General features: G+C 40.9%; 1 protein-coding gene across 2 annotated transcripts in view; it reads left to right on the plus strand.

The window, feature by feature from the left end:
- The window catches only part of NPSR1 (neuropeptide S receptor 1), a 77,806-nt gene that overhangs the window by 16,479 nt on the left and 41,490 nt on the right, over positions 1-19,837 (plus strand). For both annotated transcript variants that reach the window (XM_042889029.1, XM_042889028.1), the window contains 2 exons: positions 1,658-1,945; positions 15,694-15,826. In XM_042889029.1, coding sequence (XP_042744963.1) covers positions 1,799-1,945; positions 15,694-15,826 — 280 coding nt within the window. In that variant the 5' untranslated portion in view covers positions 1,658-1,798. The remainder of the gene's footprint in view (positions 1-1,657; positions 1,946-15,693; positions 15,827-19,837) is intronic.

The following is a 19,837-nucleotide window of genomic DNA, read 5'->3' on the forward strand; positions in this document are numbered from 1 at the left end:
GCTTATACTGTGGTGTGCTACCAAAGTGAGACTTAAAAGAAACAGCTTAGGTTAAGAAAGCGCTATCGCGTTTTGTTATGCATTAGAAAAAATATGTGTTAGAATAATAATTTGAGAGTATTTTATGTTAAAACAGTGGGGAAACTTAATTTCTCCCTTTGTAAAGCTACCTAAATCTCTTCAAGCTGAAATTCTTAGAGATTTCTGAAAGTCCTGACTGGGGAAAACAAAGTCAGCTGTAGGAATCAATTCTGCACAGTGGAATTGCTGGGATTTGATCTTGCCTGCTACAGGCTTTTGAGATTCAATCAGAAAAGTCTGCTGTTTCACCATTCATTCCAGAAGTATTCAAATAGCTTGCTTAATACTGGCAAGGGGAGAGGGAGAAAACCCAAAGGGAAATTTCAGAGAGCAAGCAGGCCTTTGTAGAGGATTAAAAAAAAAATAAGTATTTTTTTCCTAAATAATTAGTTTAATTATAGACATGGTATCACAGACTGCCCATAGCCTAAGATTCTGAGAATAAATACAAGATAAACAAACAACAAAAAACATTTATAGCAAAGCAGCCAACAAGAAAGCAGGGCAGTGACAGCAACAAAGAAATATTCAGAGGCAGTGTAAGAGTGTAAGAACTACTGAGAAGCCTCTAGGCACCTGTGATATGCTTGTGGGAAAAAAAGACAAAAAAAAGCCCCAACCAGTCAATGCTAGTAGTTTTAGCTTATTCCATAAATAGGAGAGAACAAGGTGAGAGGAGAAAAGAGACAGCGAGATGGGATGCTTTCAGGAAGCTTCGTTGCTGCCTGAATGCCTCAGAGCAGAGGTTCTGAGCTGACCTGAGCAGTCATTCAGGACGGGCTTCAAAGAGATGTCCTCCTCTCTTTCACACAATCAATATGTAAGTTACTGTTTTCCCTGTTGATTTCAGCTCAACATGGTTGTTCTGAAAAACTATGTTTTATCTGATTGTATTCCAATGGATGCACAATTTTCTGTTGTTTAAATATCTATTACTGATGCATATGGATTAGCACTGATTCTTTCTCATCGTGAATGGTACCAGTCGCCTCTATGGGCCAGAAACAGAATCTTCCCCTGGCTGGCCCAGGCCAAGGGCTGGACATTCTGTGACACCCAGAGGTCTCTCTAATTCCCACAGGCTCCATCCCTGAAGGTAATGCTGACTGCCTCAGTGTTTTATAAGAATGTACATTTATTGAGCTTCTGCTTCAGATCAGGGAACTTGGCTCTACTTGGTTAAATCTACCTACACCTGTGGTTCAGGTAGCATAGCAGCACAGGGCATAGCTGTGAAAACAGATTGAGTTCTGCTTAGGAGTGTATTGCTCTTGAGGCAGAGCAGCCCATGAGGCTGGACAAGTCCTGGATGTGCTAAATGCATGCTTGCTCTTCAGGTCTATGCTTTTACAGCCGTGGCAGCTGTGGATGCCTGGCAGGCTGAAATGCACATGGATGCCTCTGTATGTGCTGACTTCTTACCAGCTGCTCGTCCTGCTGCTGAAAGAGCATGCGGATGGCTGTTGTCAGTTGTACTGAAGGAGAGCTCAAAGGGACGACGCTAGCTTGTTGGTTTTTGGGTTGTTTTTTTTTTTTTTTTTTTTTCCTTCACTTTGCTTTTTTTCTTATCACTCAGCTGCACTGAAGCCCGATGCCTCTGGTAGCCAGTGGTGGAGCAGTGAGAAGCTGGTATTGCTGCTGTGCTTTTACAGGAGAGGCTTGGCTGCATTAACTCCTAGGAAAACAAGAGCCCAGGCAGCTGGAGCAGAGCCTGGCAATGGAGGTTGGCCCCACAGCAGCCAGCAGCAGCTCCCCGGCTGGCACCGGCTGGCTGGATGTCACTTTTGTCACCTGCACTGACACCGTGACTTTCACCGAAGTGCTGGAGGAAGAGGAGTGGAAATCCTTTTACTACTCCTTTAAGGTACAGCTGGTGCATTGCTTTTCTCACAAGCTTTAGTGCATCTCAGTGCCTCTGCAAGCAGGCAGCTGGGATTATTAATGTTTTATCCCAGATATAGGTGGCATTTGCCCTGCAAAGACACCTGACAGTATATGTGAGGCATTTAACTGGAAAACAAAGAGTTGCAGGTTTTGGAGTTCAGACTTGCAGATCTTAGCAATCGTATTCCCTTACAAGAGGGGGTGGTAATATTTTTCTAAAGTGGCATTGCAGATATACGTGCATCTTTAATCAAAAGTGTGTTGTAGTTTAACACACCTTTTGTGTAATTTCTTATTAGCCATCTCTTGACACAAGGAATTTCTTTTCAATTTCCCAGCTGCAACAAACACTGCACACAAGCAAGAGGGCTTTGTGTGTGTGTGTGTGTGTGTGTGTGTGCGTGCTTAACCAACAACAACAGGGATTAGCTCTAATTAGTTAATTGGCTTGGTTTTCTTTCAAACTTGTGAGGAGGATGCAGGATCATTGTTAGAATGTAGCAGGCAAACGATTCAGGATTAAAAGCCGCTGAATGGTGTGAGAAGTGTATTCATTCATCTCCCCAAAACAAACATCACCCTCACAGTATGTGATGGTAGAGAACGGATGAAAGAGGTGCTGAGTTACATCTTTGCTTCAGCTCTCCGTGTCTGTTGTCATTGCTCAGCTTTATGCTGCGTGCCATGTGTTATGATGCTGTAGTGGCACACTGTACAAGTTGTGCTCAAGTTACTAAAAGGAGCTACTACAAGAAGTACCCCGCCTTCCCTCCGGAGCTCAGAACCAAGCAGATCACTTCCAGATGGAAAGATGCAGGCACTCGCATCGTATGGTAATCTGTTGGAAATCAGGGGATGTATTCAGATGCACTTTTGACTTCCAGGAGGTTGTTAGTACTCTGATACATTGCCCCTGGAATCAGTGGAATTATAACAGGGGTTCACCTCTTCTATGGAAAAAGTTGATCTGTAGTCCTACAATTCATTAACTGGAGTTTCTTTTAACACAATACTCCTTTTTTTTTTCTTTTTTTTTTCCTCCCCCCTCTCTCTCTCCGTGTTAGACGCTTAAAAGGCTCTTCAGAAAGCAGAGAAGTGAGGAGCAAAACCTTTTTTCACAATTTTCTTCTTATCTCCTCTCTTCTCTCCACACTTAGGGCTGTAAATCTGAACAATGTCATGGGAGCAATATTTTATAATGGTAAAAATGACAAATTAATTCCATGATTAGAAAGTCCCCAGGCAGGAAAATGCTTCTTAATAGGGCAGATTGAGTAAATTACAATAATTAGGATACTATGGATAGTCATGCGTGCTTGTCCATTGCTGAAGGAAACTTGATTTTATTAGCTGAGAGCTTCTCATTAGGCTTGCACTCTGCTGCCTGATGTCTAGCTTTGGCAAATATAGGACGAACTTTGCAAGGAGGTTCACTGATTTCACATCAATTACTGGCTACTGATAGGCATGGAAATATTTTGACTCGGGAGACAAGTGACAGCTGGTGTTGCTGCTGTAGGGAAGGAGGAATAATGCACCTGCTGACACCTACTATGCAAGGCAGGGCTCTTTGCCAGCCATTTCAGCTCTCAATGAGAGCTTCAGGTGTGGAAGGTGCTGACAGAGCTGCCTGTGCTTCACCATCCACACTCTGTGTGTGACCATGTCCATGTCTGTTCCAGCAAGGTGCCCAGGATCTCCTTTCTTTTCACAGGGCTTTGGTTTGGCAGCTAGAGAAATAGAAGGTCAGCTTGGAACAGGCTGTGTGGATTAAAAACCCATGTCATTTGAAATTGGTGCTCAAAATACAGCTGCAAATGGGCTTTGGCCATTAACTGGGATTTTCAAACATGCTATAGCTGTTGCTGACTAAAGAAGATTGACAAAAGGCCACCATGCAAGTGCAGGTTGACCCCTGCATGGCCATGAAGCAGAAGACTCAGGATGGACGTGGGGCTGTGTCTGTGGCGTGGGGGGGATTGCCACATTGTTGTACATCCAGCACAAAACAAGCAAGCGTTTCTGTTTCTCATTGGGAAATATGGAGTTGTGCTATCTACCTTAAGAGATTTAATAGGAAAACAATCTAAACCAATAAAAGGGGACCAAGGAGTGATGCTCATGCAGTAAATGGAGCAGTTCCAACACAAATGACTTCTAACAGTTTTATCCACTGGCAGCTCTGTAGGGTGTCTCAAACACTGCTCAAACTATGGGATGAAAGGAGAATACTGTATTCTTCTTTTCCACCCGTGCTTCAGAAGTACTACCTGTACCAACCCCCAGGTAATATCTGGGTTATATTGTGGTGGCAATGTGACAAAAGTAAAATAATGCCACTCAGAGCGTTTCAGTGCCAAAAAAAAGGTCCTATTATGGGCTGAGTTGTGAAAGCTTCCCTGCTCCCCCTTTCAGAACAATTTGAATTTCTTTCCTTTCCAATCCTCTTCAGAACATAACAACTGAATCCCATGCTGATTCAAATTAAAAAACATTTTGCCAGTTCAGTTAACTTTTTTTTTTCTTCCCTCCTTTTATTTTTTTGAGCTGGGAAAAGGATCATTTCATCCATGTGGAGGAACATGCTCTTCCCTTCTGTTAGACGTTTTGATAGCTGCCTGGCCAGCTGCTATGTGAGCCTTTACCCCCAGGTCTGCTGTAAGGCTGCTTCCATGTGCAATGGGCTCAAAGCTGTTGTCACATCTTTTTGGCAGGACCAGGTGTGTCATGTAGTTCATGAGATGAGCCAGAGCTTTCTGTGGTAAAGAGAGCAGCTCGTCCCCACCTGCAGGTTCTGTGATCATAGAATGGCTTGCATTGAAGGGGACGCTAAAGATCTTCTAGTTCCAACCTCCACATGGCAAACTATTGCTGAAAGCTGAGCCCGTGTCTCTGCCTGAGGCCTTTGTATGAGGCATGCTGGTAGCTCACCGTCTGGAACCACAAATGCAAAGAATTCTATTGTCTGTGCTGGCATCAAATTCATAACAGATGTGCAAATTGGTATTAATCACAGCTCCAACCTCCCAGGCCAATGGAAAGCTCATTACGTCCCTTTACAGTCTCCTCCACATGCATTTAGTCTCTGTGTAAGAAGACTCTGTGTGTCAAATGCCCTTTGCTGAATACAGTGAGCTGTAGAAAACATTATCAGAATGCCTGTTACTTTTCTCTACTTTCAGAGTCCCTCAGTTCTGCCTACCTGACTCATGGGGGCCTAAGACATAAGGTGCTATCCACAAGCCTTCCTAGAGAGCCTGGGGAGAAGCCAAAATCTCAGAATAGGTTCATCAAGCTGAGTAAGTAGTCCCTGTGGCCAACAAGGCTGGAATCTTTGTGAAGGCTGGAAGATGCACCTCCCTTTGTGCAGCCCCAGCTGCTCCAAGGTTAGAAAGACTCCAGTGGGGCTCGATTCTTATGTATGACGTGGCTGTTGGACAATGGGATGCTCTACTTTGATGCAGTAGTGTAAAGGTAAGAGCACTCAAATACTGAAAAGTCCCAGGCATTCTTTCTTCTTTGGCAGGAATAACAGGTGGTGTTCCCTGCCTTAGAATCATGGAATCATAGAATTGCTAAGGTTGGAAAAGACCTCAAAGATCAAGTCCAACCCCAACCTAACCATCCTACCCTAACTCTAACAATCCTCTGCTAAATCATGTCCCTGAGCACCACATCCAAACAGTTTTAAACACATCCAGGGATGGTGACTCAACCACCTCCCTTCCACCATCTAGTTGCACTTTCTCATTTTGTTTTCTTTATCTGTGCAGCAGCACAGAATTTTGTCGCTCTCCCCCAAGTGTTTTTGGGAACCCCTGACCCATGCTGCAAGGTGGAAACCCCAACAACAGGTCTATATGTTGATATCTTCCTTACTCCAGCTCCATCAGTCATGGTCCCTGTGCTGTGCAGCGTCACCCCAGCAGTGGTAGTGAAGGATAAGAGCTGTTAGGAAAAATACTGTGCACGTTAAATCCACTACAAATGATTATTCATGAATAGTTAAGATTCCCAGTTTGTTTGGTTTTGTTTTTTTTCCAGGAAGAACTGTGTACCTGTGGCTATGATGTCCTCCAACACCATAGCATTGCCAGTACTTGCATGTTGTAGCCTAGCTAGTTCAGATAATAAATGAGACTGTAGAACCATGCTAGTGTAACCACAAATATAAAACCATGTGCTTCTCATCCATGGACTATAATCTTCATTGCAAAGGTCAGGGCCTATCACTTCCACCAAAGTACTGAGAAGATCAATGCAAGGAGAGCAGGTTTCCGCAGACAAGCTTTGCAGAACTATCAGCTAGCGAGGGTTTGTCTCCAGGTATCCTCAGAGCCTATTTAAGTCAGTATCTGTGTCCCTATGATTTCAGCCAAATGCAGGAGTCTCTTTATCTCTTGGGAAGCATTTGCCTTTATTATTGCTCATTCTGATTTTCAGGCAGACCGCATAGAGCATCCCATCCCTGAATACATAACAGAAAAATATTAATGGGTGCTGTCAAATTTCTGGAGTAATCTCTGTAAATGCAATTGTATGTTTTAGGAAAATGAGCAAACCAAATAATTCATAAGTGACTTTGCTAACTTTCATTGGAGTGAAAGGAGGAGAATGAAGTCTACACAAATACAGTGTCTAGAACTCCTGAACATGGGCACTGCAGTATGCTGTAAGGAGTGCTGCTAGAGCTGAGCTGCCGTGCTGAGGAGGCAATAGCTGCCCACCTCGTGAAACAAAGCTGTTCTTGGATGAGCTGGCTTCATCTACTGGCTTAAATGCAGCACAGAAGGGAGCTAGCTTGGTAACAGCCCAGCATGCAGAAGCTGTGAGCCAACCAATTCAGGCAGTTTTACATCAGCGTTCCTCACACCTCTGACTGTTGTCCATGTGACCCACAGGTAGGGTTTGGATCTGTCTGAATCTCTAGTATAAATATGCTTAAAATGTCTCTAGTCTATGAACTGTTTTAATTTCACAGATTAGGCACATTTAATCATCTTGCCCTTTTCTGTGATTAAGAAGGAACAGTTTCACAGCTTTTAATAGGCCTTTCAAAATCATGCAATTATGGATGGGCTATTGAGTGACCTAATGTTATCTCTTCCTGTTGAAATTATTCTAGGAAAAATAGATACATAATGAAAAATACATCGTTCTTGATGACATCAAAATTAGGGAAATCTGTTTAACTCCTTCCTTGGAATCTTCTATGATACATTTATTGAAAGAAAACCAACCCTGAAATAACTCAATAGAATCATAGAATTATAGAATGGCTTGGGTTGAAAGGGACCTCAAGGATCACCAGGTTCCAGCCCTCCTGCTGCAGGCAGGGTTGCCAACTGCTAGATCAAAAACTAGATCAGGTTGCCCATGGCCCCATCCAACCTGGTCTTGTTCAGCTCCAGAAACAGGGCATACACAACTTTTCTGGGCAATCCTGTTTCAGCACCTCACCATCCTCTCTGTGAATTGCTTCCCCAAGACATCTGCTCCAAACTTTCCCTCCTTTGGTTTAAAAGCATTTGCCCCTGTCCTATATGTCCCAGTTGGTCACTCTCTGAATAGAACTGTCCCTGTTTATTATCCATTTACCAAAACACAACAAAATGGTGAATGTGAACTATCAGCCAGTAAAACTGAATTCTTACCATTTGTTATTAACTTTAAATCTTTTTGATCCCCATCTACCCCAGTCACATCTACATTCATTAAATGCTGCCCATTGAAGTGACCCTGCCTCAGCCATGATGGTGAAGTGAGAGCTAAGAAATATATTTTTAAAAACTGAGGATTCACAAAAAAAGGTCAACAGAGCATGGCTATATTTTTAGAAGTGAAAATAATATTAGTAACATAATTACTCCTTTCTATGGGAAAGTATTCTGATCTAGTGAATAGTTTTCCTTGCACTAAAAAAGTAGAAAATATTTTAGATTTTCCTCTGTAGAACACATTAGCATTCACAGACTCTAAGTACAATACCATCTAGATACAAACTCATACAAAACTACTTCCTAAGTTTGGCAGAATAGAAGACATGGTCTTAGGTCTCCTTCCAGCCATGCTGGAATGAAGATGCATGGAGATGTGACTGTTGCCAGAATCTCTGACATGTGTTGAAGGCCTCATGTGACAACAGATGCCAGAATATCCCACAGCCATGTGCTGGAAGGCTAACACAGTCATCCTGTGAGAAATCATCACAGTAAAGCAGCCACTGTGCAGGAGATGGGAAAACTATTGGGCATGACAAATGCATCTGCTGAATTCGAAGCTTGTGCTTGACTCAGAGAGGGTGAGAAGCTTTCTTTGTTAAGCTTGCTTGGGGATATTGGTGTTTGAAGAGTAACCGCCTAATTAATAGTCAAGGTCCATAGCAGTCAGAGCTGTGTTTTAGCCTCAGGGCTTAAATGGGAAATCAGTGGTTCAAGAGAGACCTGAAGCTGAGCTGGTATTCATGCAGTGTGAATTGGGCTCAATTCCAGGCCAAGTTACCAAAAAATTCAACTCCTAAAGGGCTTTGCTGCCTTCCTCTCAAATTCACCTGCAATGGAAGAACCTTTAAATAAAAAGATACAAAAGTTAGCTTTGAAATAATTCATTTCTCAGTTTTTGCTACCTCATCACAAGTTTTCTTAGAGTTTTCTGATGTCAATCAAATTGCATTCCAAAAACTTTCAGGAGCGTCTTGTGTATAATAATAGCTTCTCATTTTTGCCTTGCTAGATGGGAAGTATTTAAGAAGCAGAGTGGTGCAGCGGAAGTGTGCTGGGCCCATAACCCAGAGGTTGATGGATCAAAACCATCCTCTGCTAGTAGCTTTTTTTTGGAATGGGAGGGTGAGTTAGCAGAGGGCTGTTAGGGTTGTATGGTTAGGTCGTGGTTGGACTTGATGATCTTCAAGGTCTTTTCCAACTTGAGGAATTCTATGATTCCAAGGCATAATTTTATTATACAAATTGTCAGTTGTGACAGTTAGGTCATAAGATATATCAGTGATCTTTCAGTTCTTTAACGTGTTTCTTCTGAGACATAGTTCATCTGCAAATGAATCAAGATTGATCCAACCATATTTTTGTGGCTTTTCCCCTCCCTACATATTCATTTGAAGTAGGAGGTAGTTTGTATTAATCATCTGAACTTTCACATTCAGATGCTTAACATCTAATGTATGAAGCTTACTTCTAGCCTAAAAATCCTTAAAATTATTGGTGCCTTTTATTTTGTCCTCTGACAATGAAACCTGCTAGCTACTACTAAACTATGTATAACACACCTATGGCTTATCATCAAACAGATTTCTGTGGTGTTTTTTTTCTCAATCCAAATCGTGGTGGAAGATACATGCATGTTTTCTATTGGCACTTCAACCAAGTTTGTTATTTGTTACACTTTAAATCACAGGATCAGAGAATCAGAGAATGCCTTTGATGAAGATCATGTAGTTCCAACCCCTCACCATAGGCAAGGTTGCCACCACTAGATCAGTCTGCCCAAGGCCCCATCCAACCTGGCTTCAAATGCATCCAAGAATGGAGATACTTTATACCATATGTAGGTAATCACAATAGATATAAATCTTTCACTTCCATTGCACATTACTTCTGATAGGTTGCTTAACCTATCAAACCCTGGCAGAAATACTTCATCTCAAACTTCTGCACACGCTTTAGCTGAACACCACCTATGACTTTTTAAGTTACTTAAAATTGATATGTTTGTGCCATTCCCATCAGCATTTACACCTGATTTGCAGGGTGATGTAAATTGTAATTCCCCGAAGATCTGAGTTGTTTTTGTTTCTGTGGTACAATAAATAATATATGTCTTGTGCAAAGCTCTCATCTGAATACATATCTGCATCAGTACAATTTAGTTTTTAGTATTTAAGTTTTTAAGAAAATAGGCATTATGAGTATTATGCACGCTCTCGTGTGTACGGTTCAGGCTCAGGGGGACTTCTGAAGGTCACTTGATCTGACCACTCAAAAGCATGCTCAAGGCAGTGCCCAAACAAGTTCTGAACATCTTCAGAGACAGAGATCCTGCATCTTCTCTGCACTCCAATTCCAGTGTTTAACTATCCTCATAGTGATTTTGTTTTCCTAATACATAATCAAAATGCCCTGAGTTGCTTCCATTTGGTGCTTCTCATCCTTTCATTGTGAACTGCATTATGGAATCATAGAATATCCCAAACAGGAAGGCACACACAAGGATCATTGAGTCCAACACCTGGCTCCATGCAGTACCACCAAACCCTATGTTTGAAAACATTTTTCAAATGCTTCTTGAACTCTGGTAGATTGGGGCTGCCTGTTCCAGTGCCTGAACACTCTGTGGTGAAGAATCTTTTCCTAATACTCAACCTGATCCTTTTCTGATGCAGCTTCTTAAGTAAACTGCTCCAACTGGTGTCTTCTTATTATTTCTTTAAATATTGCGGTCCAGTAGAAGCAAACTGACTGTAAATTAGTTTAAATTAGTTTAGCATTAAACATGGAGGTTGGTGTCCCTGCATGTGGCAGGGGGGTTTTAGACTCATGATCCTTGAGGTCCCTTCCAACCCTGGCCATTCTGTGATTCTGTAAATCCCCAGCTGGAATCAGTGAAGTTGCATGGCACTCAACTGCCTCAGAAAAATTTACCCTTGTCTTTTTCTTCCCCCTTTCCTTTCCCTTTCCTCTTCTGTTCCACCCTACATGGAATCAGCTAAAATAACATATCTCTCTTACGTATTTTCAGTAGTCAAAATTCAGGACTCCATGTCTTCTATAACAGGGTCAAAATAATGCAAAACCTGGGGTCCTCCATTTGCTTGCATGGTCTGCAGTTGAAGTGTTTATTTCAGGAGATGAGAAAAAGTTTTCCCTCTCTCTATTTTTTTCTTTAAAACTTCCTTTAGAACAGAGCAATACAATTTACTAGTGGTGAACATGATCTTCAGTATGTCAGTTTCCCAATTTAGCAAGCAATTTTATGTGTCCTTTTTACATGTTAAGAGGAACTTACTCATGAATTTGCTTACTTTACTCCATGAGTACATCTCAGTGATTGCAATAGGTTACATTTCTAACATCATTTTTAAAATGAACAAAATGCAAGCAGTCAGATTATCCCCAGATAATTCACGTATTCCCAGAACTTAATCACCTAGTAAGAAGAAGCTGCTCAGAGACTTACATCACTACCAACCTGTGATAGTAGGGGTGCATAGAATAGTAGTGTCTTCATCACTCAACAGACCAAGGGCATGAAGCAGGAAAGCACCAGGTCAGTGACAACTTGAATTCGCTATAAGCCTCCTAACGACATGTTAAGACACCAGCCAGCAACATTAGGGAAGATATTAAACTTTTTCCACTACTATTCCCCACACTGCAATAACTCATAGACACAGAACTTGAGACCCTGAAAGAGCTCAGGGGTGAATTTTGTCATTGATACAAGATAAATACAAATCACATCATGATAGCACAGATGCCTAGAATCCATAAGGATCCCTTCTGCCTTTGATGGTGAGTGAGTGGTACACCAGGCTTACAGGGATGCACTTCGTTTCAAACATAAAGCACAGTACACCTCATGCTAGACTTATTGCAGCCTGTGAATTCCGAAATTTCGTTAAAGAGACAAAATAACAAAACACTTCTGGAAGCAAAAGAAAACGTATGCACTTTTCAGACAGCTTTCTTGACTTACATTTCACCCATGAGGCGACTTGCTTCATTGGCTAAAGCTGGATTTAATCTTAAAGCAAATTAGCAAAACATGAATATGTGCTCCAGATGCCAAGCACTTCCATGCTTCAAACAGCAGTCTTGTGGAATAGAAGCATAAGCAACGGTAATCGTCAAGCCAAGGAAATCCTCTTGACTTTGATTTGTCCTATAACCTTATTTAGGTCACTAGCATTTTTAATTTTTCTAATCCACAAGAACTGCTGTATGACACTGGTCTTGCTCATGATGTTCTTCTGTAATGTGGTTAGTACACCCACTACAAAAGCAGCCCTTGAAGAAAGCTTCTACACAAGGAGATGTTATTATCTTTTTATCCAGTTGTCTGTGTAAGATGTTATTAAACAGTGGTTCTCTTTTCTTCTTGCAAATCACCTTGCTGGAGGTTGCTACAAAAAGACGATTTCTGCTGGATGAACATGACATGAAATGAAACACATTCATTTTTAAGCAAAATTTCACCTCACTGTGAAGTATAAAACAGAATTCTGGACAATGCAGCTGAAGTGAAGTTCAGGGATCAATCAGCTGTATCTCAAATCTAAGACTTATTTTCATAGACGGAGATTTCATTGACTCAATCAATCTATACAGGTATTTTGTAAATGAAATTTTTTAAATAACCATCCTGAATTCTATGCAGTAATTTTGGTTCATTGATTTTGGGCCAATCTGCAGTGGACCAGAAGAATATTTTGTTCCTTTTTTTATTATTATTATTCCTACAGCCTTATCATGTCTTCAAAGATATGCCCATTTATTCCTTGAGTCTGTTGTTTGCTAGGTCGAGCAATTTAAATAATTCACTCTTCTTGCTCAGCTGTATCCTCTGAACTGCTGTCAACTCCTTACCCTATGCCTCTCTTGAAGTGCAGTGTCCCAAAGTGGACATAGTATAGCAGCTGAGTTCAGTGGAGCAGAGACATGCAACACGTGTTGGTCTGATGGCAGTTGTCATTGTTTTCAGTGTAGAACTAGAGAATATCTTTAAGTTAGGGTACCCTAATCTTTAGTTAAGGATACCCTTAAGTTAAAGGGATCCATAAGAATCATCAAGTCCAACCCTTGACTCCACAGAGGACCACCCAAAAATTCAAACCTTACATCTGGGAGTGTTGTCCCCATGCTTCTTGCCTGTAGATCCTTCCCCATCTTTGTAGGCCCCCTTAGATTGCAGTGCCCAAACATGCACCCAGTGCTGGAGGTGAGGCCAAGTATTCCACCTGCAGAGAACCTTCACCTGCTGTGTGTTGGGGGTGATGTTTGGAAGGCTCACCCAGCCTGGAATCACTACAGCTACTGCACCGTAGTGTCCTGTGCTGCTCCTTTATTTAATGGAATCCTGTTTTTAAAAGTGTGTGTTTCCAGTTCATCAAGAACATTTTGAATTCCAGCCGTAGCTTCTATGAAGGCCTTTATCATGATGAGCATCCCATTAATACCTACAGAAGTTTTCATTCCGCAAGCTAATTCAGACTGATAGAGGCTGCAGTGATTTAAGCTGCCTATTAATGTAGTTCCTTAATCCCCAAGAATGAGATCTTTCTCTCTGCTCTCTGAACAGCAGCTACCACAAATAGATGAATAGAAACTTTGTCTATGTGCTTTTGTCTACAGTCTTTCAAATTTAGCTCTCCTTACTCAACTTTTGCACCTTTTTTGTCATTTTTGTAGATTGGTTTAATTGTACGCTTCTGTAGAGCTTAAAGCACTCATTTTAAGTTGGCAAGAGGACTGACAATGTGTGCTTACCCCTATGTGGGGAGGAAGCACCCCTCTAACACAGGCTTGGCTGACACTGAGGATTTTCTTATGCAGGAATTGCAAAAAGATTTGTGTCAGAGCCTTGTTCTGTTGTTAGCCTTATCATTACAATACAGGAATGCAGAATTTCTTTTTAAAAAAATGCTCTCCCAATTTTATATCAGAGAAAACGGGAGCACGTCTTGTCCCTTATTTTTTTAACATATGAAAGATCTTTTCTGAAATGAAAAAGACAAGCCTATCCCTTAGGAGAACCAATTGATTTCAAGGACAAATGTGATACGAAATCTTACTTCTTTTTTTCCCCCCGCTTTATTTATCTTCCAAAAAGATGTCTCCTTCCAATCCCTGTACAAAAAAAAGTGTCCGCGTAAGCATAGTTTTACCACGTCTCTGCTAAGTGTTGCAAAGGGAATTTGCTTCCAAGAGATTGTTAGATTTTAAAACAAGTTTGTTTGTTGGTTGTTTGCTTGTTTTGTTTTTTTGTGCGCGCTTTTTTTTTTTTTTTTTTTCTTCTAAAATTTAAGCACACAGCCCACACTGGTTGTCTTGTATAGGTGATTCTATAATCAGTGGAGACAGCTATCCCAGGGTAGGTGAGATGAATGATGACTCATGTCTGAGATCTTACCATTATCTAGACTACAAAGACCATTTAGAGTAGCTGTCTCTCTTTAGAGCTTTAAAGTTAGATGAGGTGACCCAAATGACAGATTAAACTAACAGAAGTTATCGTGCTGGGAAAAATGAAACCATCTAAACACAGCATTCATTGTGTGCTTAAACTAATCCCTGGGCTCAGGCATGGAGCACAGCCTGGAATTGCTCATACGGCAAGTGGGTCCTGCCTCTTCTGCACAGCCACATAGGTCATGAAGTCCCATTGCTACCAGACTGAAGCAGAGCTGGTTCTGTTCCTCAGTAGAAAAGGAGCTATGCGTGCTGGCTGCTGAGCCACGTGTGTATTTTTTTTTCTCCCCTTGGCTGTAATAACAATGTGTGTATTATCACAGAATCACAGAATCATGGAATCACAGAATGGTCAGCGTTGAAAGGGACCCCAGGGATCATGAATCTCCAACCCCCCTGCCATATGCAGGGCCACCGACCTCCCCATTTAATACTAGTGATACTTATCACTGCTGGATACTTCAGCACTTCTTAATTCTGCCTTTCCTTGTTTCTCTGTCCTATGCCCTTCAAAGTCTTGCTGTGAAAAATGCTGTCTGTTCTGCTTGTCTTTGCAGAAGAGCTGCAGAATTGTTTTCTCCCTTGCCATACATGCATTAAGCAAGTTAGGTTTTCTAAGTTTGCAGAAATGCTGAATATTTTCTCCAGGCTGACTCCATGCTCTGCAGACTCAGTGCTTCTCAGGCATTAAAGCTGGTTGGCTTGATGTAGACAAACTGAATTTTGCAGTCCCACGTGGCTAGGAGAAACCTACAGAATAGCACTGAAAAATAACTAACCTGCATTTAGAGAAGACCAACAACGTTTCAGTAGGCCATAAAGGAGGGAGCAAATTGTGTGCACACTCACATGAAGCAAACAAATGTGTGTGTGTTTGCCCTTAGTCTTGCAGTCAGAGGATCATAATGCTTCCAGAGTGCTTCTTATTTTTCTTTTCTTTGTAGACAGTACCACTAGGGGACGTTTTGTCATCATGTATTGCATGCTGCACAATTTCACTTTTTCTTACAGTGGGTCATGCTTACTTTTCAATCTTGCTATACATCTAGATCATGGAGTGGGTGTCTGAATTTCATAGGGTTATGGGTGACCCATACTCAATGGGCCTGGGAAGGAGAGAAGTATTTATTTCCCCCATTGCTCCAAAGAAGCATGTCTATCAGTATTCCAAAGCGTGGCAGTTGGTTATTTCACAGCTTGTTGGAGCAACAAGAGTAAGCTGATGGCTGCCTCTCATTTTAGTGTCCAGTGCTGAACACAGGCATCGATAGCAGTTTTGTGAATATAGCAGTAATATACAGGCACTGCAAATCAATCTGGGAGGGACATCACTGGTGATGATGCATATGAGGTATTTTCTGAAAGAACAAGAATATCTTTTAGTCTATATAATTAAAATCAATTGTCAAAACTTACATTCCACTCCTTTTTGCATTCTCATCTCATTTGTCCTATGCTAACTGATTGGCTTAACCCAAGTCACTATCCACTCACCTGCCTACATCATTTTTTTGTCTTTCTGATACAGACAGAGCAGCTGGTGACTCTTTGGATCCTCTTTATTGTTACTATTGCTGGAAATGCCATCGTGCTCTTCTCTACATGGAGAAGGAAGCGGAAATCTCGAATGACCTTCTTTGTTACACAGCTGGCAATCACAGGTAGTGTTTGGGAGGGAAAGGGCCACTTAAGCTTTACAGAAATAAGTATGAAAATGACAAGAAGTTTTTGCATAAACATGGAAATGCAAGTTGAATGGTGAAGAATTCGGTTGCCACCCAACTTGCAGCTGCAGCTTGTCATAAGACAGATGGATGGGTGCTTATCTTAGGGCTCAGTCTGCCTTTGATCTCAAAAGATGTTGCTAGATGTAGTAGTGTCTGTGTCAGTTGCAGCAGCTGCAACTCATTGTTTTCACTGAATCTTATCTCCCAGTCTGAATTAGCATCCACATTTCCCAAAAGTTATGTTCCCAGCTGTTGTCATAGAACTGTTTAGATTAAAATAGTTCAAGATGAATCTCTAGTGTTTTTCTGCTAAAATCCTTTCTAAAGTACTTCATTAAAGTGTTGCTTCATCAATTGCACGCTTGCATTGAAGAGTGAAAATGACTTCCTGTGATCTGGTTTAACCAAGTAAGGGAAGTATAAAGATGTAAATGTAGAGAGGAATATATTTGGGTTTTGTGCCTGTGGGGAGGGGAATAAGAATTATACGGGAGAATGTACAGAAACCTGGCTTGTAAAATGTCACAATGGCAAGGAATGGGAACAAGAGCATAGTCAGTACTTTGTTTCTCTGTGGCCTTGAATTGCCTGAATTTATGGAGTTTTAACAGTTTCCCAAGGGAAAAAGTGTACAGTTTCTATAACAATGTCCTGCTACTAATCCCTGTTTACAAGAAATCTGTGTTGTATTGCTTGTGTATATAGGATGCATTGATTCTTTTTCTGTTCCTTTTTTTCTTTTTCCTTTTTTGTAAGAAACAGTAGTAATTACAAGAATTTCCTACTAAGCAGCTATTTAATACATGTTTTCCCAGCAATTTTGAGTCCTCCTTTGACGTCTGTTGTATCTGTTTAAGCTGGAAAATCAAAAGAAATAGCAGGATAGTATTGGTCAGAACTAGTTGAGAGACATCTGGTCCGTATGAGGTACACCAGGAGGAAACTACTATTGGTGTTGTGCTGGGTAGTTCTGTCATTTTTGCATTGGAAAGGCTATTTTACTGGACAAATACAGAGTTGGATGGAGAGCTATTTGCTGGGGATTTGAACACAGTCTATATGATGAGAGGAGAAGGGACTGCAAACACAGTTTTGAAGAAGCTGCAGTAGTCAGTGACAAAAACAAGGAGACATCCCATTAGATGTGGGCAGCACATAATGTTCTACAGCTGATATTAACATATTGACTAAGGTCAATGTGTTAAACTTGCTAGCTCTTTCGATCTCCTCTTTCCTAAAATTATCCCCAACTTTCAAAATCAGACCTTGAAAGTGCCTCAGTTCAGCAGTGTGTTCCATTTCATATTAAATGAATTCACACAGGCAACTCACCCACATCTGCAATGTTAGAAGAGTTAACATCACTTTGAACAGCAAGGCTCCTTTCAAGCAGTGTGGATTTCTTTCTTATGATGCAGGAGTCAGACCTCTAATTTATCTTCCCTCACCAAGAGTTCCTGTCAGCATTTTGGCACAAAGAAATGACTTAATTCCTGAAATGGAGCCATTTCACTTCCTTATCTTCAAAAATATTAATAAGAACAAAGCAAGCTGGCAACAGTCATCAGCCTTTCACAACAAGTTATGAGGTAGACACAGAACATTATGAAAACACTGGCTTGTCACATTGCTTTGACACGCCAGGCATATTTAAATCCTACTAACTAAAGCCTAATCTCCTGACAATCAGTTTCTGCTTACTCAATCTTACTACTTCCATCTATTTTTGAATTCTTAAAATATTAATTATTTCTGCCAAGGAGCAAGAGAGAAGAATAATGAATACAGCTTCATCAATGCAGGCATTTCTAAGCAGTCATTTCTAAGCAGTCATTTCTAAGCCATTTAAAAACTTCTTCTTTATAGATATGTTTCATCAGTTGAGTAGCATCCTCAATTCTCACATCCTCCTACTAACATAGCACTAATATAAAATGAAAGTCTAGTTTCTGTGTTACAATAGAAAAGGCATTCAAAGCAAATTGTGCATAATACACGAATAGGAAATGAGCACTGATATTCTCCTTGACTCATTGCCAAGCCAGATGGAGAAGAGAAGTAGCAAACTGGTTGAGGCTTCTTTCAACATGACTAAAATTCAGTGGTCTTACTCACTTGGCAGATTCACAGATAAGACTCATACGTATCCCTCTCTACATCATAATTTGTCATGGTGCTGGAGGATGCAGGAATATGTAGATATGTAAAGATCTTGCTAAAGCTTATTTCAGAGAGTATTTCTTACTAAGTATGTGCCCATAGAATGTCTGTATCAGTACTGCATTTATGCCTCTGTTTAACTCTTAGCTCATGCATAAATTGCTTTGAAATTAGCTAGGAATTAAGCGCTAGGAAATCAGCTAAGAGTTAACAGCTGAGTTGAACAATAGTACTAATCACTCATCAGCTAATTTAACAAAGAGTAATATTGCTAAGTTTGTCTAGTGCTCACTTTGCTTTTGGGCATATGCTTTTTTTTTCACCACCAACAAGAAACAAGCTCTTCTGTGAAGACTGAAACTAAAGGTAGGTTTCCTACAGATTTCTATCTCCAAGGCAATTTAGTTTCTCAGGAAGTGTAAGCTTTGAAGATTACCCTGTGGGGGGAGTATTTCTAAACACTTTTTCCCAAATAGATTTCTTCTGAGTTTAACACAACTTATCCTTGTGGCATAGCTATCTCTACTGGCAGGAAACCTCTCACATCCCCCTCTATCTGATGCCATTTCACATACCTTGCAGAGCCTTAGAGTCTTTAACATTTTTGCCTCTGACCGAATTCCCCAAGTTGTTCAAGAAGAGAATGGGGGTCTGACAGACTGGTAAGTTCACAGGCACTGTGATCATGCTGGAAATTTTCAAGTGAAATATGGTTGCACTCAGAAAATATTTCTACTTATTCAGACACTTTACCCAGCTCTACCAAAGAAAGGCCACCTTACCCCTACTTTCAAAATGTAAAAGCAGCTGACAATCATACTTTTTTTTTTCTATTAATATCTCAGGTATTTGAATGTTTCATCCCACTCCATGAATTTCAAGGGAGATGAATCTTTTTCTATCTCCTGAGCTGCACCTCCTCTAGTTAGCAGGGGTTGCTGCAGTGATGGAGTCATCCAAGGATCAGAGGAATAATACGTATCAATTTACTGAGAGCTTTCTTAACACCAATTAATGCTTTACTTGAAGGTAAAATTGGCTAATTGGCTAATTATGGTTAAAAATCATTACAGTTAAGACAATATTGGGCAATGGCTACTACAGAAGCAGAAGTATAAAAGAAGAAAATGAGAAAATACAGAAAATCGGGAGAGGCAGACATACAGACATACAGACATACAGATATACAGATATACAGATATATGGATGTACAGATATACAGATACAGCAAAGCAAAGAGGTTCACCGCTCCTCAACCTAGCAATGTCTTGGTGTCAGGTGCTGATCTTTGGTAGTGGTGGGTCATCCAAGGTTGTGGTGGTCAGTTGACTGCTTACAGTGACAGTACTTACTCTTATAGTCCAGAGTGGTCAAGCCTGCTCTTTTGGAGTGACAGTTTCTGACTTCTGAGATCTGAGCAGGAACCCCTTTGTTCCCATCTTACAGGCCTTGTGAACTTAAATCAGCAGGTAAGAGCACACAGGGATACTCCAGCTTGTATATGCCTTCACAGGATACAGTGGTGTCATCTCCCAGTCTCCTTTATTAAGCTGGAAACACCTGTTCTCAGGCAAGTCTTCAGACAGGAAACACTCTTGGGCCCTTCCATTCAAAGGCAAACAACTCCAAAGAAATGCTTTCAACTACAAAACTGTCCACAAAGTGTTGGTGATTGCCTCGTGTTCATTTGAGATATTCCTTACCAGTCTCATACATTGAGTATCATTGGATAAGAAGCATTATATATTACCTAAACAGTCCATTCAACAAAAATTATTGTAATTT

The sequence above is a fragment of the Lagopus leucura genome, unplaced genomic scaffold, assembly GCF_019238085.1.
Source record: "Lagopus leucura isolate 7727_CA_CO unplaced genomic scaffold, USGS_WTPT01 Super-Scaffold_100157, whole genome shotgun sequence".
NCBI classification, from domain to species: domain Eukaryota; kingdom Metazoa; phylum Chordata; class Aves; order Galliformes; family Phasianidae; genus Lagopus; species Lagopus leucura.